We start from the raw sequence: 17,602 nt of genomic DNA, 5'->3' as shown, positions 1-17,602 counted from the left end.
GAATGTGGATATCAATGCTTGACACGAAATGCTTATCAGTAATGTTTTGGTGCTTTTTCAACCAATAGGGCCACAGGAACCTTTTGAGGGATACATGTCATGGACTGGGTAGTGGTTGTCTCTACCAGCATGACAAGTGTTTCAAAATGTTTTCAGATCCACACAAAGTGGATAGATAAGCACAGAGTCAAGTGTTTTCAATGGGCATCTTGGTCCACAAGAGAGGATCTAGCAGTCTGGAGGAATTAAAAATATTCTGTAGTGGAAAGTGCTCTTGCATCACCTGCCCTAAATTCTGCTAAACGTAGCATTTTAAAGAAAGACTGTGCTGTTATGTTGGCAAATGGGGGTTGGACATGAGATAAAATGTAATGTAGTGCACTGGGGCCCATGATGAGTGGGGACCCTCCACGACATGGCGCCCCCATTGGCTGCACTCGCCAGGTCGTTATTATTATATTATTATATTAAAATATATATAGCCGGAGCACCCGGAGGAAACCCACGCGGACACGGAGAGAACACGCAAACTCCACACAGAAAGGACCCGGATCGCCCCACCTGGGGATCGAACCCAGGACCTCCTTGCTGTGAGGCGACAGTACCCACTTAGCCACCGTGCCGCCCCAACCCGAAGGTCTTAACCCCAAGGTTAAGAAACACTGGCTTAGGGTCACAAAAGGCCCAATCTGATCATACATGCACCATTAGATAGAACGTTTGGAAAAATCGAATTGTTGTAAGACTAGGGTGGCCAGCCGTCCGGCTTTAGGTCGGACAGTCCGGTTTCTCAGCTGCCAGTCCTCCGCCCATGCAACGCTAGGACGGTCACTTAAAAATCCTCCTTTTGGAGTGAACTGGTTACATTTTTGATCAATATTATCTGTCAGTGGCTCAGGTACATGTCAAAACAAATGCTCGCCCACCACTGGCCAATCGCAGAAGGTTTCGCCCCCTCGCTCTGTTCTGCATTCACCTCTACTTGAGTAAATTAGTAAACTTTTGGAGGCAGCGAGGAACAGACTTAAATATCATAAGTAGACACAACATTTGGTGAGTAAAACAGTAATTTGTTATAGAATTCTTGCTTAAATTGGTCAAAAAACTGGGTAATGGTTTCATTCTGTGTGTTGCAGTATCATGTCCCCCTGTTCCTGGTATGACGTCCTCCTTTTGGGGTGTAATGTCCTCCTTTTTGTGACTATGAATGTGGCCACCCTATGTAAGAAAATTAGGAGCATATTTTACATATTGAGTGCATTATGTGCATCTATGCATCCAGCAAAGTGAAAACTACCAACCGACCCCGTTCTCCCCTACTCATAAGCACACATTACTTTTGTCAGTGCACATCAGGATCTGTTTCTTCCTAAAATAACCAAATAACATTTTTGGAACATGTTTTATGGAATGTTTAAAGGCCTCTGTCTTACCTGATCAGCTCCCTGAAAGCAGATCCGACACAGCGGGGTCCGGGCTCCGCTCGCACAGCTCTCCAGAGATCCTCTCTCATCCAGTTTCTCTTTAGTACAGTCATCTGATGAACTGCCTCCGTCCGGACTGTCCACTTCCCGAGGCGGTTCCCGAGCCCAGTCCGTATCCTCCTCCTCCTCCGACGGCGTCTGTCCAGCCGGGGATCCGCCGCTGGGACTCGGCGCTCTCTTCATGGCTGCCGGAGCCGGTGGCGGTGGTAGTGGTGGTGGCGGGGGTCTGAGCAGGAAAGCCTTCAGGTCACTGAACAAGACGCGACAGCGGCGGCCTTTCTGCTTGCCGTGGCGCCGCAGCATCGGTGAACGGCTCAGCGGTCTCCAGCACCATCCAACACCGACACCAAGAGCGCTCCACATGTGCCCGCTTTAGCGCTGGACGGGGCACGGCGAGCAGCAGGACAACGCTAACGGTTAGCTTAGCAATAAGAATGTATGTGAGGTGAGCTGAGGTGAGGCGAACTTAATGTGCAGGTGAATGAAAGTCCGTTAGCTCCTTCAGGAGGAAGCTACAATGCTAAAGCTAACAAAGCTGTAACGGTCGTCGTGTCCTCGTGCGTTAAATACGTTGGTTTTTAAATTCAAATTCAAACATTTTGAACGTAACCGTCAGCCGTTACTCTGCACGAGCTGCACAGTGTGTGTGACTAATAACACCCTGTCTCACTCTCATATGTGTCTCACCCCAAACAGTGTAACTCTTCAAGTATTATGTAGCCTACTGTTCCACTTTAAATTGTGTTTTAAATTAAAGTGTTTTAACAGCATAAGATTTGCTGTCTCACTCCTAAATATCTCCCTCACAACTCACCCTAGTTCACTCTTAGCTGCCTCACTTTAATATTCAAGTTAGTATAATTCTCTGGCTCTCTTAAAACTGTCTTATTTTTTACTGCCTCACTCTATAATACTGTATATAATAAGATTTACTGTCTCCGTCTCACACTTAACTAGCTCACTCTTCTTAGCTGTCTCACTCCACTGTTCAACTAGCCTGCAGTTATTTCACTTTGAACCTTGGTCACTATTAATCACTATTAAGTGGTCACCTTTGTCTTTGTCTCACTCTTAACTGTTTTGTTTTTACTACTCTACTTTACATCGGTACAGAGTTGCATAAAATCTAGTCTCACAAGGGTTTCACTCTCAAATTGCTGTCTGTCTCACGTTCAACTGTTCATTCCCTTTTTAAAATTCTTCAGATATCATAAAATGTGCCATTTCAACATACACTTTCGACTCTCAGTAGTCACTTCAAGGTCTCACTTATGTTAAATATATATTTAAGTAGCTGAAATTTCACTCAAGTTAAACATATACTATCATATATAACATCTGCTGTCTTACTCCCTTTAGTCACTCTAAACTCACTTAATCATAAATTTTAATAGGTCTAGTCTGACAAGGGTTTCACTCTCAAATTGCTGTCTGTCTCACTTTTAACTGTTCAATCCCTTTTTTAAATTCTTCAGATATCATAAAATGTGTCATTTCACACTTTCGACTCTCAGTAGTCACTTCAAGTCACTTCAAGGTCTCACTTATGTTAAATATATATTTAAGTAGCCGAAATTTCACTCAAATTAAACATATACTATCAACATCTGCTGTCTTACTCCCTTCAGTCACTCTAAACTCACTTAATCATAAATTTAAATAGGTTTAGGCTTGTTCACTAGCCCAAATATTCTACCTCACTCCTGATTGTTTCTTCTCAGAGGTCTCACTCTCAACTTTGACTTTTTCTTAGCATGATCCCAAATGTCATGTCAAATTCAAATGTTATTTTTCAATCAACTCTAATCATGTTTAATTTTGCTTAGATGACTAAATTTCACTGATTTACACCTGTCTCATTTTTATCTGAGATAATCTAATGAATTAATTTATATTTTTGATTCTCATTAAGTTAAGATGACATTTCTGAGCTGGAATATTTTATAGTTTAGCTTCTTTCTTAAAGAATTATTCTATTTCGTTTGGTCATCAATCCCTACAGTTTTGGTTAGGATTGCATGTTGCAATTCACACAAGCAATATGGTTCCTGTAGCACTGGTGCTTGAACCCCTAAAAATAACAAGCTACAAAGGAGAAAATCTAATTACTTATAAGCCTGATCGAAACGGCACGAGAAATGTGAATTCCAGTAAGTGAAAGACGATATTGTAAGCGCTGACTAATGCAAAATCGTGTTTGCAGGCGATTCTGTTCTGTATCACCGGTATCACTGACCACCAAAAAGAGTCCTGGGTGCGTGCTCCTGTACTAATCCTGCATGCCCACTTGATCTTTTTAGTCCACATGGTGCCAAGTTGCAGATCCTGTTATCCGGAAAGATCTTGCTTGGAGGCGGCCCGGCCCTTCGTGCGGTCTCGTGCATCTCAGACATCAATCAATGCTGCATCGCGAGCTTCGCCGTCATCAAAAAAGAAAAAAAAAAGATGGGGGATGGAGGAATGGATAAAGCTATTTTGATCCCCGTTCCTCACCGTTGTTCCGTCATTGTGTATCTTTCCTGTGCCGCTTGAACTCTGCACGCTGCAGACCGATCCGGGGAGAAAGGAGGATTTAAACTCGCGCGTGGACGAACATGTAGAGCGCGTGTTCCCGGCCTTGCGGGTTTCAGCACCATGTCTGCCCGGGACAGCTCCAGCTTCCAGCAGCCTGCTCGAGCTTCCAGCTTCAGTGAGCCTCTCCCTCCCTCCTCCTCCTCTCCTCCTCCTCCTCCTCCTCCTCTCTCCCCGCCTCTACATGATGCAAGCCATCAAAAGAGGGTGGGGAGGGGCATTCGCACGTGCTGTGTAATCATGTGTTTTGGGTTCGATCCGGTCTTGCACCAAAAAATCCTTGTAAAGTCATTCTTTATCCCAATCCACCGATCAGCCATAACATTAAAACCACCTCCTTGTTTCTACACACATTGCCCATTTTATCAGCTCCACTTACCATATGGAAGCACTTTGTAGTTCTACAATTACTGACTGAAGTCCGTCTGTTTCTCTGCATGCTTTGTTAGCCCCTTTCATGCTATTCTTTAATGGTCAGGACCACTACAGAGCAGGTATTATTTGGGTGGTGGGTCATTCTCAGCACAGCAGTGACACTGACATGGTGGTGGTGTGTTAATGATGATGGAGTTTTTAAACACCTCACTGTCACTGCTGGACTGAGAATAGTCCACCAACCAAAAATATCCAGCCAACAGCACCCCATGGGCAGCGTCCTGTGACCACTGATGATGGTTTAGAAGATGACCAACTCAAACAGCAGCAATAGATGAGCGATCGTCTCTGACTTTACATCTACAAGGTGGACCAACTAGGTAGGAGTGTCTAATAGAGTGGACAGTGAGTGGACATGGTTTTTAAGAACAGCAGTGCTGCTGTGTCTGATCCACTCATACCAGCACAGCACAACACACACTAACACACCACCACCATGTCAGTGTCACTGCAGTGCTGAGAATGAACCACCACCTAAATAATACCTGCTCTGTGGTGGTCCTGATCATTGAAGAACAGGGTGAAAGCAGTTAAAAGTAGAGAAATAGAAACTACAACGATAATACTATAGTCAGTAATTGTAGAACTACAAAGTGCTTTTCTATTGTAAGCGGAGCTGATAAAATGGTCAGTGAGTGTAGAAACAAGGTGGTGGTTTTAATGTTATGGCTGATCAGTGTATAATGAAACTGTTACGCATGAAACAGTTGCAATAAATACAGTTTTTATTATTTATTTAATATTTAAGTATTGTACAATTACCCTTAGCTCTCCCTTTAACAAATAACAAGATGTTTGCAAAGTCCACTGTACAACTTGACCACAGGTCTGTTGTAGAAAAGTGGACAACTTTATATATCTCTGCTTCCAGTTCGCTTATAACGCTGGAATAACAACTGACCTGAAGTATTTTCACCCTGTGAGACATACCTGGAATCCAGTGTTTTAATTATTGCTCTAAATGCTTCTTTCTCAACTGTCTATAGAGGAATATAGATAGATAGATAGATAGATAGATAGATAGATAGATAGATAGATAGATAGATAGATGGATGGATGGATGGATGGATGGATGGATGGATGGATGGATGGATGGATGGATGGATGGATGGATGGATGGACACAGACAGACGGATGGACAGATGGGGTGGATGGGTAGATAGATAAACAGACAGATAGATTGGTGGGTGGGTGGGTGGATGGACGGACGAACAGACAGATAGATAGATGGGTCAGTGGGCGGATGGATGGATGGAAGGAAGGAGGGCTGCGTGGGTGGGTTGGATTGGATGGATGGATGGATGGATGGATGGATAGATAGATAGATAGTCTCATTAAAGTGTCAATCATTGTAGCGATGTAACGTAGTAAACAGTAGTAGCTTTTATTTATTGCATATTTGTATAGTATCATGTGTAGCTGTAGTTTTTCTATTAAGTGCTTTGATTCATATTGAGTCATTATGAGTAAGAGAAGGGTTGGGTAGTAGATTGATAGAAGTACCAATAGTACAAAAGAAGAGTCAGGGTTCTTGATATAATAATTACCAGTTAGTTCTGATATGGTCAATACTTCATTCCTGGAAACATCAGTTTGTTTTTTTATACTGATAATACGTTTTCATGTTCTCTGTGGTGTTTTCAGAGAGGAGAGAGGAGAGAGTCTGAGCATGCTGACATGACAGTAAGAGCAGGTGACATGAAGACGAATGAGAAATAAAATAGGAGATTAGAAGGAGAGAGGGCTGGAGAAGAGAAGGTAAGTTGAGAGATGTCTCTGCTGCCCCTTACCAATGTTTACTAGTGCCTACATAAAAAACAAACAAACAAAAAAAGTTTTTACTTTATTAATCTATTACTGGCCCTTTGCCCTTACAACCCCCCCCCCCCCCCCCTCCTGTAGAGTTTGTCTCCCCAATGGCCTTGACTGTTTGAAACTCTGAAGCTCTGTTTTTCAGAGACATCTAGCTAGTTGCTAAACAACATTAGCCATCTTATTATTAAGTCACAACCACTAATAATCACTAATTGCTTTTAACAGTTCAGCATCAAAGTGGCAAAACCTTTGTTTAATTTTGCCATTCTAACTATAATTAATTGATTTCTTTTCATTAACTTCATCCTGATTGAGGTCACACTGGATCCATTGCCACTCATCAACCCTGGGCACAAAGGCAGGAATACACACTGGACAGAGCACCGATTTATTGCAAAACAGCAATCACTCACATTCATCTACTTATTTGCTCACTGTTAAGGCCAATTTGGACCAACCACTTTACCATTTACATGGGTATTTTTTTTTTTTAAGTTTACCCAAAGGAAACCCATGTAAACACAGTGAACATATACACAGAAATGAACAGGAGAAAATCTTGTTAAATCTTGTTAAAACACATTAAATCTTAAGGTTACGCTACTGTCAATCAAGAACAGAAATCTGAAGCTACAGTGGGCACAGGCTCCCTAAAACATGATAGTCTAGGATTGAAAAAATACTACTAATGAAATGAATTTAAATTTATGATTTGACATGCAGACGGAGGGTCATAATTTGGCATAAACAGCCTTAATCCATAAACCCAGCTGCCTTGTGTCAACAGCAGGTTAGGCTCCTGCGGTTGGTGTGATGGTGTGGAGAATGTTGACCAGGTCCATCTCTTTATGGTCAGCATTAAGCATGATAATGCACCATGTCACAAAGTAAAATCTCTACTGGTTCCACTAACATAATGATACATTTAGTGTTGCTTATTGGTTTCACCAGTCGCATGAGATTTGCAGCATGAAAGAGCATCCAACAAACCTACAGACAATATGTGGTGCAATCTTGTCAGCATGGACCAAAATCAGTCATGTTACAAAGTGGCTCATGGGTGTGTTTGTATAATGGATTGAAATGCCCTGTTAGAGTAATTCTGCCCAAATCCTTTGCAATGTTTCTACTAGAGATGGGTGGAATGATGGTACATTCGGTATACCGGCTTTGATTCCTCATATGGTATGAATTTTATATATACCGTAACACAGTTAATACAACAGCAGTAGGCTTCAATAGGCAGCAAATTATATAATATTGTTCGCCTCTAAAAGCACTATGGAGCGTTGTGCAGATTAGATACAGCTCACTTGTTAACCAGGTTGCATTAGCATAACAGTGTTAGATGAGAGAGGTTTTCTCGATATGGTGGGAGAGAAATAAACAAAAACAATGAGCTGTGTCGGCAGTTTAGACTTTTTTTTTGCATAAAAGCAATCGGTTAGCGACGTTACTACCGGGGCAAAAATACTTTAGTTTAATTGCTATACCAACAACACAGAGCAAGCTGGAAGCGTAGATACAGTATTTGAAGTCGTCCACTTTTCTACAACAGACCTGTGATCAAGCTGTACAATCAGTGAAGCCATACCTCAGTATAACGGTATAACTGTGCACTTCATCAGTGGTGACTGGGAGATTACAAATGTCATTTTATTTGTTAAAGGGAGAGCTAACGGTAATTGTATAATACCTAAATATTATATTAATAATAAACATTGTATACACTGCCTGGCCAAAAAAAAGGTCACACACTCTAATATTTGGTTGGACCGCCTTTAGCTTTGATTACGGCACGCATTCGCTGTGGCATCGTTTCCACAAGCTTCTGCAATGTCACAACATTTATTTCTGTCCAGAGTTGCATTAATTTTCCCCCAAGATCTTGTATTGATGATGGGAGATTTGGACCACTGCACAAAGTCTTCTCCAGCACATCCCAAAGATTCTCAATGGGGTTTAGGTCTGGACTCTGTGGTGGCCAATCCATGTGTGAAAATGATGTCTCATGCTCCCTGAACCACTCTTTCACAATTTGAGCCCGATAAATCCTGGCATTGTCATCTTGGAATATGCCCGTGCCATCAGGGAAGAAAAAAACCCATTGATGGAATAACCTGGTTGTTCAGTATATTCAGGTAGTCAGCTGACCTCATTCTTTGGGCACATAACATTGCTGAACCTAGACCTGACCAACTGCAGCAACCCCAGATCATAGCACTGCCCCCACAGGCTTGTATGGTAGGCACTAGGCATGATGGGTGCATCACTTCAGCCGCCTCTCTTCTTACCCTGATGCACCCATCATTCTGGAACAGGGTGAATCTGGACTCATCAGACCACATGACCTTCTTCCATTGCTCCAGAGTCCAATCTTTATGCTCCCTAGCAAATTGAAGCCGTTTTGAAGGTTAGCCTCACTGAGAAGTGGTTTTCTTAAGGCTACACAGCTGTTTAGTCCCAATCCCTTGAGTTCCCTTCGCATTGTGTTTGTGGAAATGATCTTACTTTCACTATTAAACATCTCCCTGAGTTCTACTGTAGTTTTTCTACCATTTGATTTCACCAAACGTTTAAGTGATCGCCGATCACGATCTTTCAAGATTTTTTTCTGACCACATTACTTCCTCGAAGATGATGTTTCCCCACTGTCCTTCCACTTTTTAATAATGCGTTGGACAGTTCTTAACCCGATTTTAGTAGTTTCAGCTTCTCCTTAGATGTTTTCTCTGCTTGATGCATGCAAATAATTTGACCCTTCTGAAACAGATTAACATCTTTTCCACGACCACAGGATGTCTTTCCACATGGTTGTTTAACAAATGAGAAGCTACTCACTGCATCAGTTAGGGTTAAATAACTTGTTGCGAGCTGAAACATGGGAGGCTCTTACCTATTTGCTTAGGTAAATCCAGGTGGTGACCTTTTTTTGGCCAGGCAGTGTATATTGCACCTGTTTCATGTGTACTGATTCCATCATATATTGTGCTTGAACAAAGCTTATAGTACTCAAAACCTTCACTGTATACATGTTGAAATTAAAATGTTTTAAATTCTATGTACAACCCCAATTCCAATAAAGTTGGGACGTTGTGTAAAACATAAATAAAAACAGAATACGATGATTTGCAAAATTTTTTCAACCCATATTCCATTGAATACACTACAAAGACAAGATATTTAATGTTCAAATGGATAAACTTCTTAGTTTTTTTGCAAATATTAACTCATTTTGAATTTGATGCCTGCAACATGTTCCAAAGAAGTTGGGACAGGGGCAACAAAAGACTGGGAAAGTTGAGGAATGCTCCGAAAACACCTGTTTGGAACATTCCACAGGTGAACAGGTTAATTGGAAACAGGTAAATGTCATGATTGGGTATAAAGGGAGCATCCCTGAAAGGCTCAGTCGTTCACAAGCAAGGTTCACCACTTTGTGAACAACTGCGTGAGCAAATAGTCCAACAGTTTAAGAACAACGTTTCTCAACGTGTAATTGCAAGGAATTTAGGGATCATCTACAGTCCATAATATCATCAAAAGATTCAGAGAATCTGGAGAAGTCTGTGCAAGTAAGTGGCAAACCCAAAAACCAACATTGAATGCCCATGACTTTCGATCCCTCAGGCGGCACTGCATTCAAAACCGACATCATTCTGTTATGGATATTACCACATGGGCTCAGGAACACTTCAGAAAACCATTGTCAGTGAACACAGTTTGTCGCTCCATCTACAAGTGCAAGTTAAAACTCTACCATGCAAAGCGAAAGCCATATATCAACAACACCCAGAAACGCCGCCGGGTTCTCTGGGCCCGAGCTCATCTGAGATGGACTGACGCAAAGTGGAAAAGTGTCCTGTGGTCTGACGAATCCATATTTCAAATTGTTTTTGGAAATCATGGACGTCGTGTCCTCCGGGCCAAAGAAGAAAAGGACTGTCCGGATTGTTATCAGCGCTAAGTTCAAAAGCCAGCATCTCTGATGGTATGGGGGTGTGTTAGTGCCCATGGCATGGGTAACTTGCACATCTGTGAAGGCACCATTAACGCTGAAAGGTACATACAGGTTTTGGAGCAACATATGCTGCCATCCAAGCAACGTCTTTTTCAGGGACGTCCCTGCTTATTTCAGCAAAACAATGCCAAGCCACATTCTGCATGTGTTACAACAGCGTGGCTTCGTAGTAAAAGAGTGCGGGTACTAGACTGGCCTGCCTGCAGTCCAGACCTGTCTCCCATTGAAAATGTGTGGCGCATTATGAAGCGCAAAATACGACACCGGAGACCCCTGACTGTTGAGCAACTGAAGTTGTACATCAAGCAAGAATGGGAAAGAATTCCACCTACAAAACTTTACCAATTAGTGTCCTCAGTTCCCAAACGCTTATTGAGTGTTGTTAAAAGGAAAGGTGATGTAACACAGTGGTAAACATGCCTCTGTCCCAATTTCTTTGGAACGTGTTGCAGGCATTAAATTCAAAATGAGCAAATATTTGCAAAATACAATAAAGTTTATATGTTTGAACATTAAATACCTTGTCTTTGTAGTGTATTCAATTGAATATGGGTTGAAAAGGATTTGCAAATCATCGTATTCTGTTTTTATTTATGTTTTACACAACGTCCCAACTTCATTGGAATTGGGGTTGTACTTATGTCAGTAAAATCAGCCACAGACATATAAAAAGTCTCAGTAATACAAAAACAAAAAATACTACTGTGAAACCGACAAAATCTTAAAAAATACTGTAATATACTGTGAAACCGACAAAATCTTAAAAAATACTGTTACAATTTTTGGTCGTATTGCCCAGCCCTAGTTTCAATTTGTTGTGAAGAGGAAAAAGGGACAGAGTGTCACAGAGTGGGCATGCTAACATCCTTGCTTGTTAACAAACTCACACTGACCACAGTAGTTACATAAGCGTCGCTTGGGAGAATGTTCACACAGGAAGTTGATGAGACATTTGTCTTTTATGGACGTTAACATTCTCTGACAGACTGGCCTTTTTGTTGAGCTGGTTCAGAGGCTCGACAGCCATGATGGGCAGTAACTTGGCGATTTTGCTGTATCAGTTGAACTCGTGCCGAGTACTAAGATTTAATTAAAGGAAAGGTTTTGGAGTGATGCTAGAAGCAATTTTCTTCATCATTTGGGAACCGTTTATTCAATCCCAAGCATGTTTTACAGCTGAATTAGCTTATTAATAGTCTTACAATTTTTCAGTTTGGCCTGTAAGAGCTCTAAGCAATTAGGGACAACTTTTTACATATATATACAGTATATACTGTATATATATTAGGGCTGTCAAACAATTAAAATTTTTAATCGTGATTAATCTCAGAATTTCATATAGGGTGTGTTCGAAAAGCTAGTGTGCTGTCTACATAGGCAGCATTTTACGTCATCCTGTGCGCGCTCCCGAGAAGGAGGCTGTTCGAAATCCTAGATGCCTTAAAATCCTCACTACTGAGGCATCTTAATATTTCAATGTTATTTTGGCTCAAGAACGAGTGAGCATCGAACGCTGCCTTAAGTGATTAAGACAATCCCAGCATTCATGGCTGACGGGGCGGAGAAACGAATGGAGTTATTTTCAAACGTAAATAAAATATTACAGATTTTTAACTTGTATAAACTTGTACCGAGTGTTTTTATTTGCAAGTTTACAAGTTTTTATCTTTTTTCATCATCAAGTGTTTGTGTACAAGTTTATTTTGTGTTTGTGGCTGTAAAAATTTGTTGATTTAATTATTATTTTCCTTTCATGTGTTTTGAATAGCAGTTAGCATTTAGCTTAGTGTTTAGCATAGTTCACGTGTCAGTGTGTCTTGTCTTGTGTAACCTTGTCTTGTCTGTTATCATGAATAAATGTTGTAGCACCTCTGTGTCTGTGTCTGCTCTCGTCTTCTGTCAAGAACCCTTCGTTACAAGATGCTCTGTCTCAGCCAACTCAAGTCTCTCAGATCTCATCAAATTAGTTTTAATTATGTTTTAGTCACAAAAGTTTCAGGAAATAAGGAAATTCCTAGACTGCATTGTTCCTTGCAATGTGTCTGGGGCTTGGAAGTTTTGCCTTTATCAGTGTTTCTTGGCCCAAAAAGTTCAAGAAATCCTGGGATTACCACTGTCCTAGGAAATGATGAAAAAAACCCAACCTGTCAAGTCCAACACACACATAAGGCATGCCAATTTGCAAGATAATCCTTGCATGACTGCTAAACCTACGTTAAGACGGCCCTACATATATGTTCTGAAAGGTACCGCAGCATCACGGATTGTAGCCTCGACTGCATTTCTTTGAAATTAAGTCACAGAGACACAAGAAACTGAAGCAGAAATAATGAGACACGCGGAGACGAAGGCAGAATCAGAAATGCATTCGTGCAGAGATGAAAAGCAGTCTCTGATTGGCTGAAAGAGACAGTCATGACCAGACAACATGGGCAGAAATAAAGCCCAAAATGTTTCCTTTTATATGGGTGGATATATTTACTCCATTACTTTTTAGCATAAAAAACAGTTGCTTATTAGAATGTGACTGATTACATGTGCATAAGAAAAATGGCAAAAATAATAAAATTTCCACACTGGGCTTCAGATCTGGACTGGGCACCAATCCATTCATTTACTTACTCACATCAAGGTTCTGTCTAAAAGCCTAGTGAGCTCTCCACATGGATGTTTTTTTACATCATCCTACATGCTCCTGAGAAGAAGCCTGTCTAAATTCTTAGATACCCTAAAATGCTGCCTACTGAGGTGCCTTATTTTGAAGCAATAAACTGACTGAATAACGAGGGAGCAAACTGTGGTGATATAATTGCCGTAATAGTTATTTGCAGTGCATCCGGAAACTTCATTGGAGTCCATCTGTGGTAAATTCAGTTGATTGGACATGATTTGGAAAGGCACACACCTGTTTATATAAGGTCCCATAGTAGACAGTGCATGTCAGAGCACAAACCAAGCCATGAAGTCCAAGGATTATATATGGAGAAGGGTACAGAAAAATTTCTGCAGCTTTGCAGGTCTCAATAAGCAAAGTGGCCTCCAACATCCGTAAATGGAGGAAGTTTGGAACCACCAGGACTCTTCCTAGACCTGGCCAAACTGAGCAATCGGGGAAGACGGGCCTTGGCCAAGGAGGTGAGCAGGAACCCGAGGGTCACTCTGACAGAGCTCCAGCATATCCTTGTGGAGGATCCTTGTTGATCAGAAGATCAACCATCCAGGCAGAACTCCACAGATCACGCCTTTATGGTAGAGTTGCCAAACGGAAGCCACTCCTTAGTAAAAGGCACATGACACCCCATCTGGAGTTTGCCAAAAGGCACCTAGTGGACTCTCAAACCATGAGAAACAAGATTCTCTGTTCTGATGAAACCAAAATTTTTGGCCTGAATACCAAGCGTCACATCTGGAGGAAACCAGGCACCGCTTATCACCTGGCTAATGCCATCCCTACAGTGAAGTATAGCGGTGGCAGCATCATGATGTGGGGATGTTTTTCAGCAGCTGGACTGGGGCAACTAGTCCTGATAGAAGGAAAGATGAATGCAGCTAAGTACATCGAGATCCTTGAAAAAAACCTGCTCCAGAGTGTTTTTGGACTTGAAGCTGATAACAGTCTGGATGGTTCTTTTCGTCTTTGGTCCAGAGCACACGGCGTCCATTTTTTCCAAAAAATGACCTGGAATGCTGATTCATCTGACCACAATACACATTTCCACTGTGTGGTGGTCCATCCTAGATGCCTCCGAGCCCAGAGAAGTCGACGCCGCTTCTGGACATGGTTAACATAAGGCTTCTTTTTTGCACAGTCAAGTTTTAAGTGGTATTTGCGCATGTAACTCTGTATTGTAGTGCTTGACAAAGGTTTGCCAGAGTAATCCCTCACCCATGTGGTTATATCAGCTATTGTTGAGTGGTGGTTCTTGATGCAGGGCCGTCTGAGGGATCAATGATCACGGGCGTTCAGCTTAAGCTTGCACCCTTGGCCTTTACGCACTGAAATTGCACTCCTGATTCCTTGAATGGTTTAATAATATTATGCACTGTAGAGGGAGAAATATGCAAATCCCTTCCAATCTTTCTTTGAGGTACATTGTTAGATGTATAATTTCTCTCACGCATTTGTTGACAAACTGGAGATCCTCTGATCATCTTTGCTCATCAAAGACTCAGCCTTTCCTGGATGCTGCTTTTGTACCAAACCATGATTACAATCACCTGTTGACATCACCTGTTTGGAATCATATCATTACTAGCCCTAAATTGCCCCCATCCCAACTTTTTTTTGGAATGTATGTTTATTAACAAATGAAATGAAGTTGAGCAGACAAAACATGAACTATGTATGTAAGGAACACTGCATTTTTATTTTATTTGCATTTTCTATACTGTCCCAACTGTCTGATTTGGGGTTATAATGTTACATCCATCAGATTCCACTTAATTATTAATACCAATTATTAATGTGGGTGAAGTAATTCTTTAATATGTACCAAGTGTAAAACATGGCACTGTTTAAAGACAGAATTTTTCTTTATTTATTTATTTTTGATAGAAAAGTGGCATTAGTTTAGATAATTCATGAATAATAGATCAGACCCCCTGCTGGAAGCCACTCTTTTCTTTAAGGGTTTTTAAACAGTATCTGACATTACTACTGTAAACCGCCGCAAGAGAAGCGCCGTGGCTCTGTTCCTGTTGGTCGATTCGATGTGATTTTGTCTGACGTGCTCTCGACACTTTGTTTAGCCCTAAAAGCAGTTCTAGGATATATTTTTGACCTTCATTTTGACCCTCATGAACTTCAGTCGTCTGGTAGGACGGCTAGATTGATTCTTATTCATAGCTGAATGAATTTGAAGAGATGTGTGTCTGTTGAAGGGCTGTAGATATGAAATGAATCCTATTATGCCTCAGTGGGTTTTAGTGCTGTTGGATTCAATCTTCTGATGGAAAAAAAAATGTATATCCTTTTTTGTTCAGGATTATCATGCTTTTCTGTATATATGGAGCTTATACATTTATATACATGTGGGACCATGCAGAAACGCATCATGATTTTCCACATTTTATTTATGCATTTTCTTCCTTTTTCTCCCAATTTAGCGTAGCCAATTTGTCTTCCGCTGCTGGAAACCCCGATCACATCTGAGGAGGGTATATTTGCCTGACACACGCTCCCTCTGATGCATGTGCAATCCCGCAACCCCTTCTTATTTGCCCAAACTTTAATAAATCTGTGTGTGAGGTTACACAGCGTCAAACACCAGTCCGGTGATTTCCCACCCAGCAGACTTTAAGTGGCCAATTTTGTCTGCTGCTGGCACTGTCAATTGTGTCCACTAGGGGGCGCCCAAATAGTTGCAGAGATAAGATTCGAAATCCGGGAGTTCAGAATCTCAGCGCTGCCACAAGACAGATTTGATGTTTGTTTGTTTATTAGGATTTTAACATCATGTTTTACAATTTGGTTACATTCATGACAGGAACGGTAGTTACTCATTACACAAGATTCATCACTTCACAAGTTTAATGTCAAACACGGTCATGGACAATTTTGTATCTCCAATTTGATCCTTTGATGCTGTTCTTTAATGCTCAGGACTCTTCCAGGACCACTACAGAGCAGGTATTATTTGGGTGGTGGATCATTCTCAGCACTGCAGTGACACTGACATGGTGGTGGTGTGTTAGTGTGTGTTGTGCTGGTATGAGTGGATAAGACAGAGCAGCGCTGCTGGAGTTTTTGTGGTGAAAAAAATGTGGGGGTCCTGACCACTGAAGAACAGAGTGAAAGCTTGCTAAAACAGTATGTAGGGAAACAGATGGACTACAGTCAGTAATTGTAGAACTACAAAGTGCTCCTATATGGTAAGTGGAGCTGATAAAATGGACAGTGAATGTAGAAACAAGGATTAGAAAGAAGGTTTTAATGTTATGGCTGATCGGTGTATAGTGTTAATATAAACTAATACTGGGTAAGACTTGCTTTACTCTTAAAACAGCCTCGTTTTTTGTAGCATGGATTCTACAAGTTGTTGGAAACCATCCTTGATGATTTTGGTCCATATTGACGTGATTATACAGTATTACATAATCCTGCAGAAGTCACTCTGATAATCTCTCTAAAGGATTCCGATTTAGTAACTGGAAAACAATTAACATTAAACCTTTTAAAGAACCTTCGTATTTTGCTCTTGTTGCTCTTTCACCTCAGGGTTTGACATATTATGCTTTCTGAGATGCTTTTCTGCTCACCAAGAGTATTTTTATTTGTAGAGGGCTTACTTGATGTTCCCATTGTAATGCTTGTGGCTTAGTCAAAGGATTTAATCTTAATCTTTATCTTAAGTATAAACCTAAGCAGATAGGGATTATAAGTTCTCTGTCAGTCTCAGTGGCTCATAACCTGAGCTGCTAAGCTACCAGGACTCCTTTATAGTTGTTAGGTGAGTTTAATACAATGTATGTAGCAATTACTGTACAATCACTTCATTGTTGGTTTCAGGTCTAGTTCTCCTTGTGGGTATTTGCATCAGTGAGTCAGTAAGAGAATCTGCTAAATTAGTAAAGCAAACATGCCTGTAGGAACTTACTGTGAATAATAATTAGATTTAATTTTATTGGGAATGTGGGACTTAGTGACAACCAACATGATTTAACAGCTGCTCACATTATCACAGATGTTTATTTGTTAATATACCTCCATTTCTGCATTTCAGGCCTGCAACACATTCGAAAATAAGTTGGGATGGGGACAAGTTAGAGCTAGTAATGAGTTTAAAAACATTGTACCTCAAACAAAGATTGGAAGGGATTTGCATATTTCTCCCTCTACAGTGCATAATATCATTAAACAATTCAAGGAATCATGAGGAATTTCAGTGCATAAACAGCAAGGGCGCAAGTTTAAGCTGAACGCCCGTGATCTTCGATCCCTCAGACGGCACTGCATCAAGAACCGCCACTCAACAATAGCTGATATAACCACATGGGTGAGGGATTACTTTGGCAAACCTTTGTCAAGCACTACAATACAGAGTTACATGCACAAATACCACTTAAAACTTTATTGTGCAAAAAAGAAGCCTTATGTTAACCATGTCCAGAAGCGGCGCCCACTTCTCTGGGCTCTGAGGCATCTAGGATGGACCATCACACAGTGGAAACGTGTCTTGTGGTCAGATGAATCAGCACTTCAGGTCTTTTTTTTGTTATAACGGCATCCATGTGGCGCAGCGGGATATTCTGCTAGCACACCAGTGTCGAGATTCTG

At 41.2% G+C, this 17,602-nt stretch overlaps 1 protein-coding gene and 1 long non-coding RNA gene across 2 annotated transcripts in view; one reads left to right on the top strand and one right to left on the bottom strand.

Annotated features, from left to right (window-relative positions):
* The window catches only part of marchf4a (membrane-associated ring finger (C3HC4) 4a), a 41,832-nt gene extending 39,985 nt beyond the window's left edge, over window positions 1-1,847 (bottom strand). The window contains 3 exon segments of the mRNA XM_063010632.1: window positions 1,434-1,559; window positions 1,561-1,676; window positions 1,679-1,847. Of these exon segments, the coding sequence (XP_062866702.1) occupies window positions 1,434-1,559; window positions 1,561-1,676; window positions 1,679-1,847 (411 nt within the window).
* Window positions 1,811-17,602, top strand: part of LOC134329387 (uncharacterized) — a 31,197-nt gene continuing 15,405 nt past the window's right edge. The window contains exons 1-2 of the long non-coding RNA XR_010014867.1: window positions 1,811-1,900; window positions 6,135-6,248. This is a non-coding gene — a long non-coding RNA (uncharacterized LOC134329387). The remainder of the gene's footprint in view (window positions 1,901-6,134; window positions 6,249-17,602) is intronic.

This window comes from Trichomycterus rosablanca, chromosome 15 (assembly GCF_030014385.1).
Source record: "Trichomycterus rosablanca isolate fTriRos1 chromosome 15, fTriRos1.hap1, whole genome shotgun sequence".
NCBI classification, from domain to species: domain Eukaryota; kingdom Metazoa; phylum Chordata; class Actinopteri; order Siluriformes; family Trichomycteridae; genus Trichomycterus; species Trichomycterus rosablanca.
This window is presented reverse-complemented; position numbering and strand designations above follow the sequence as displayed.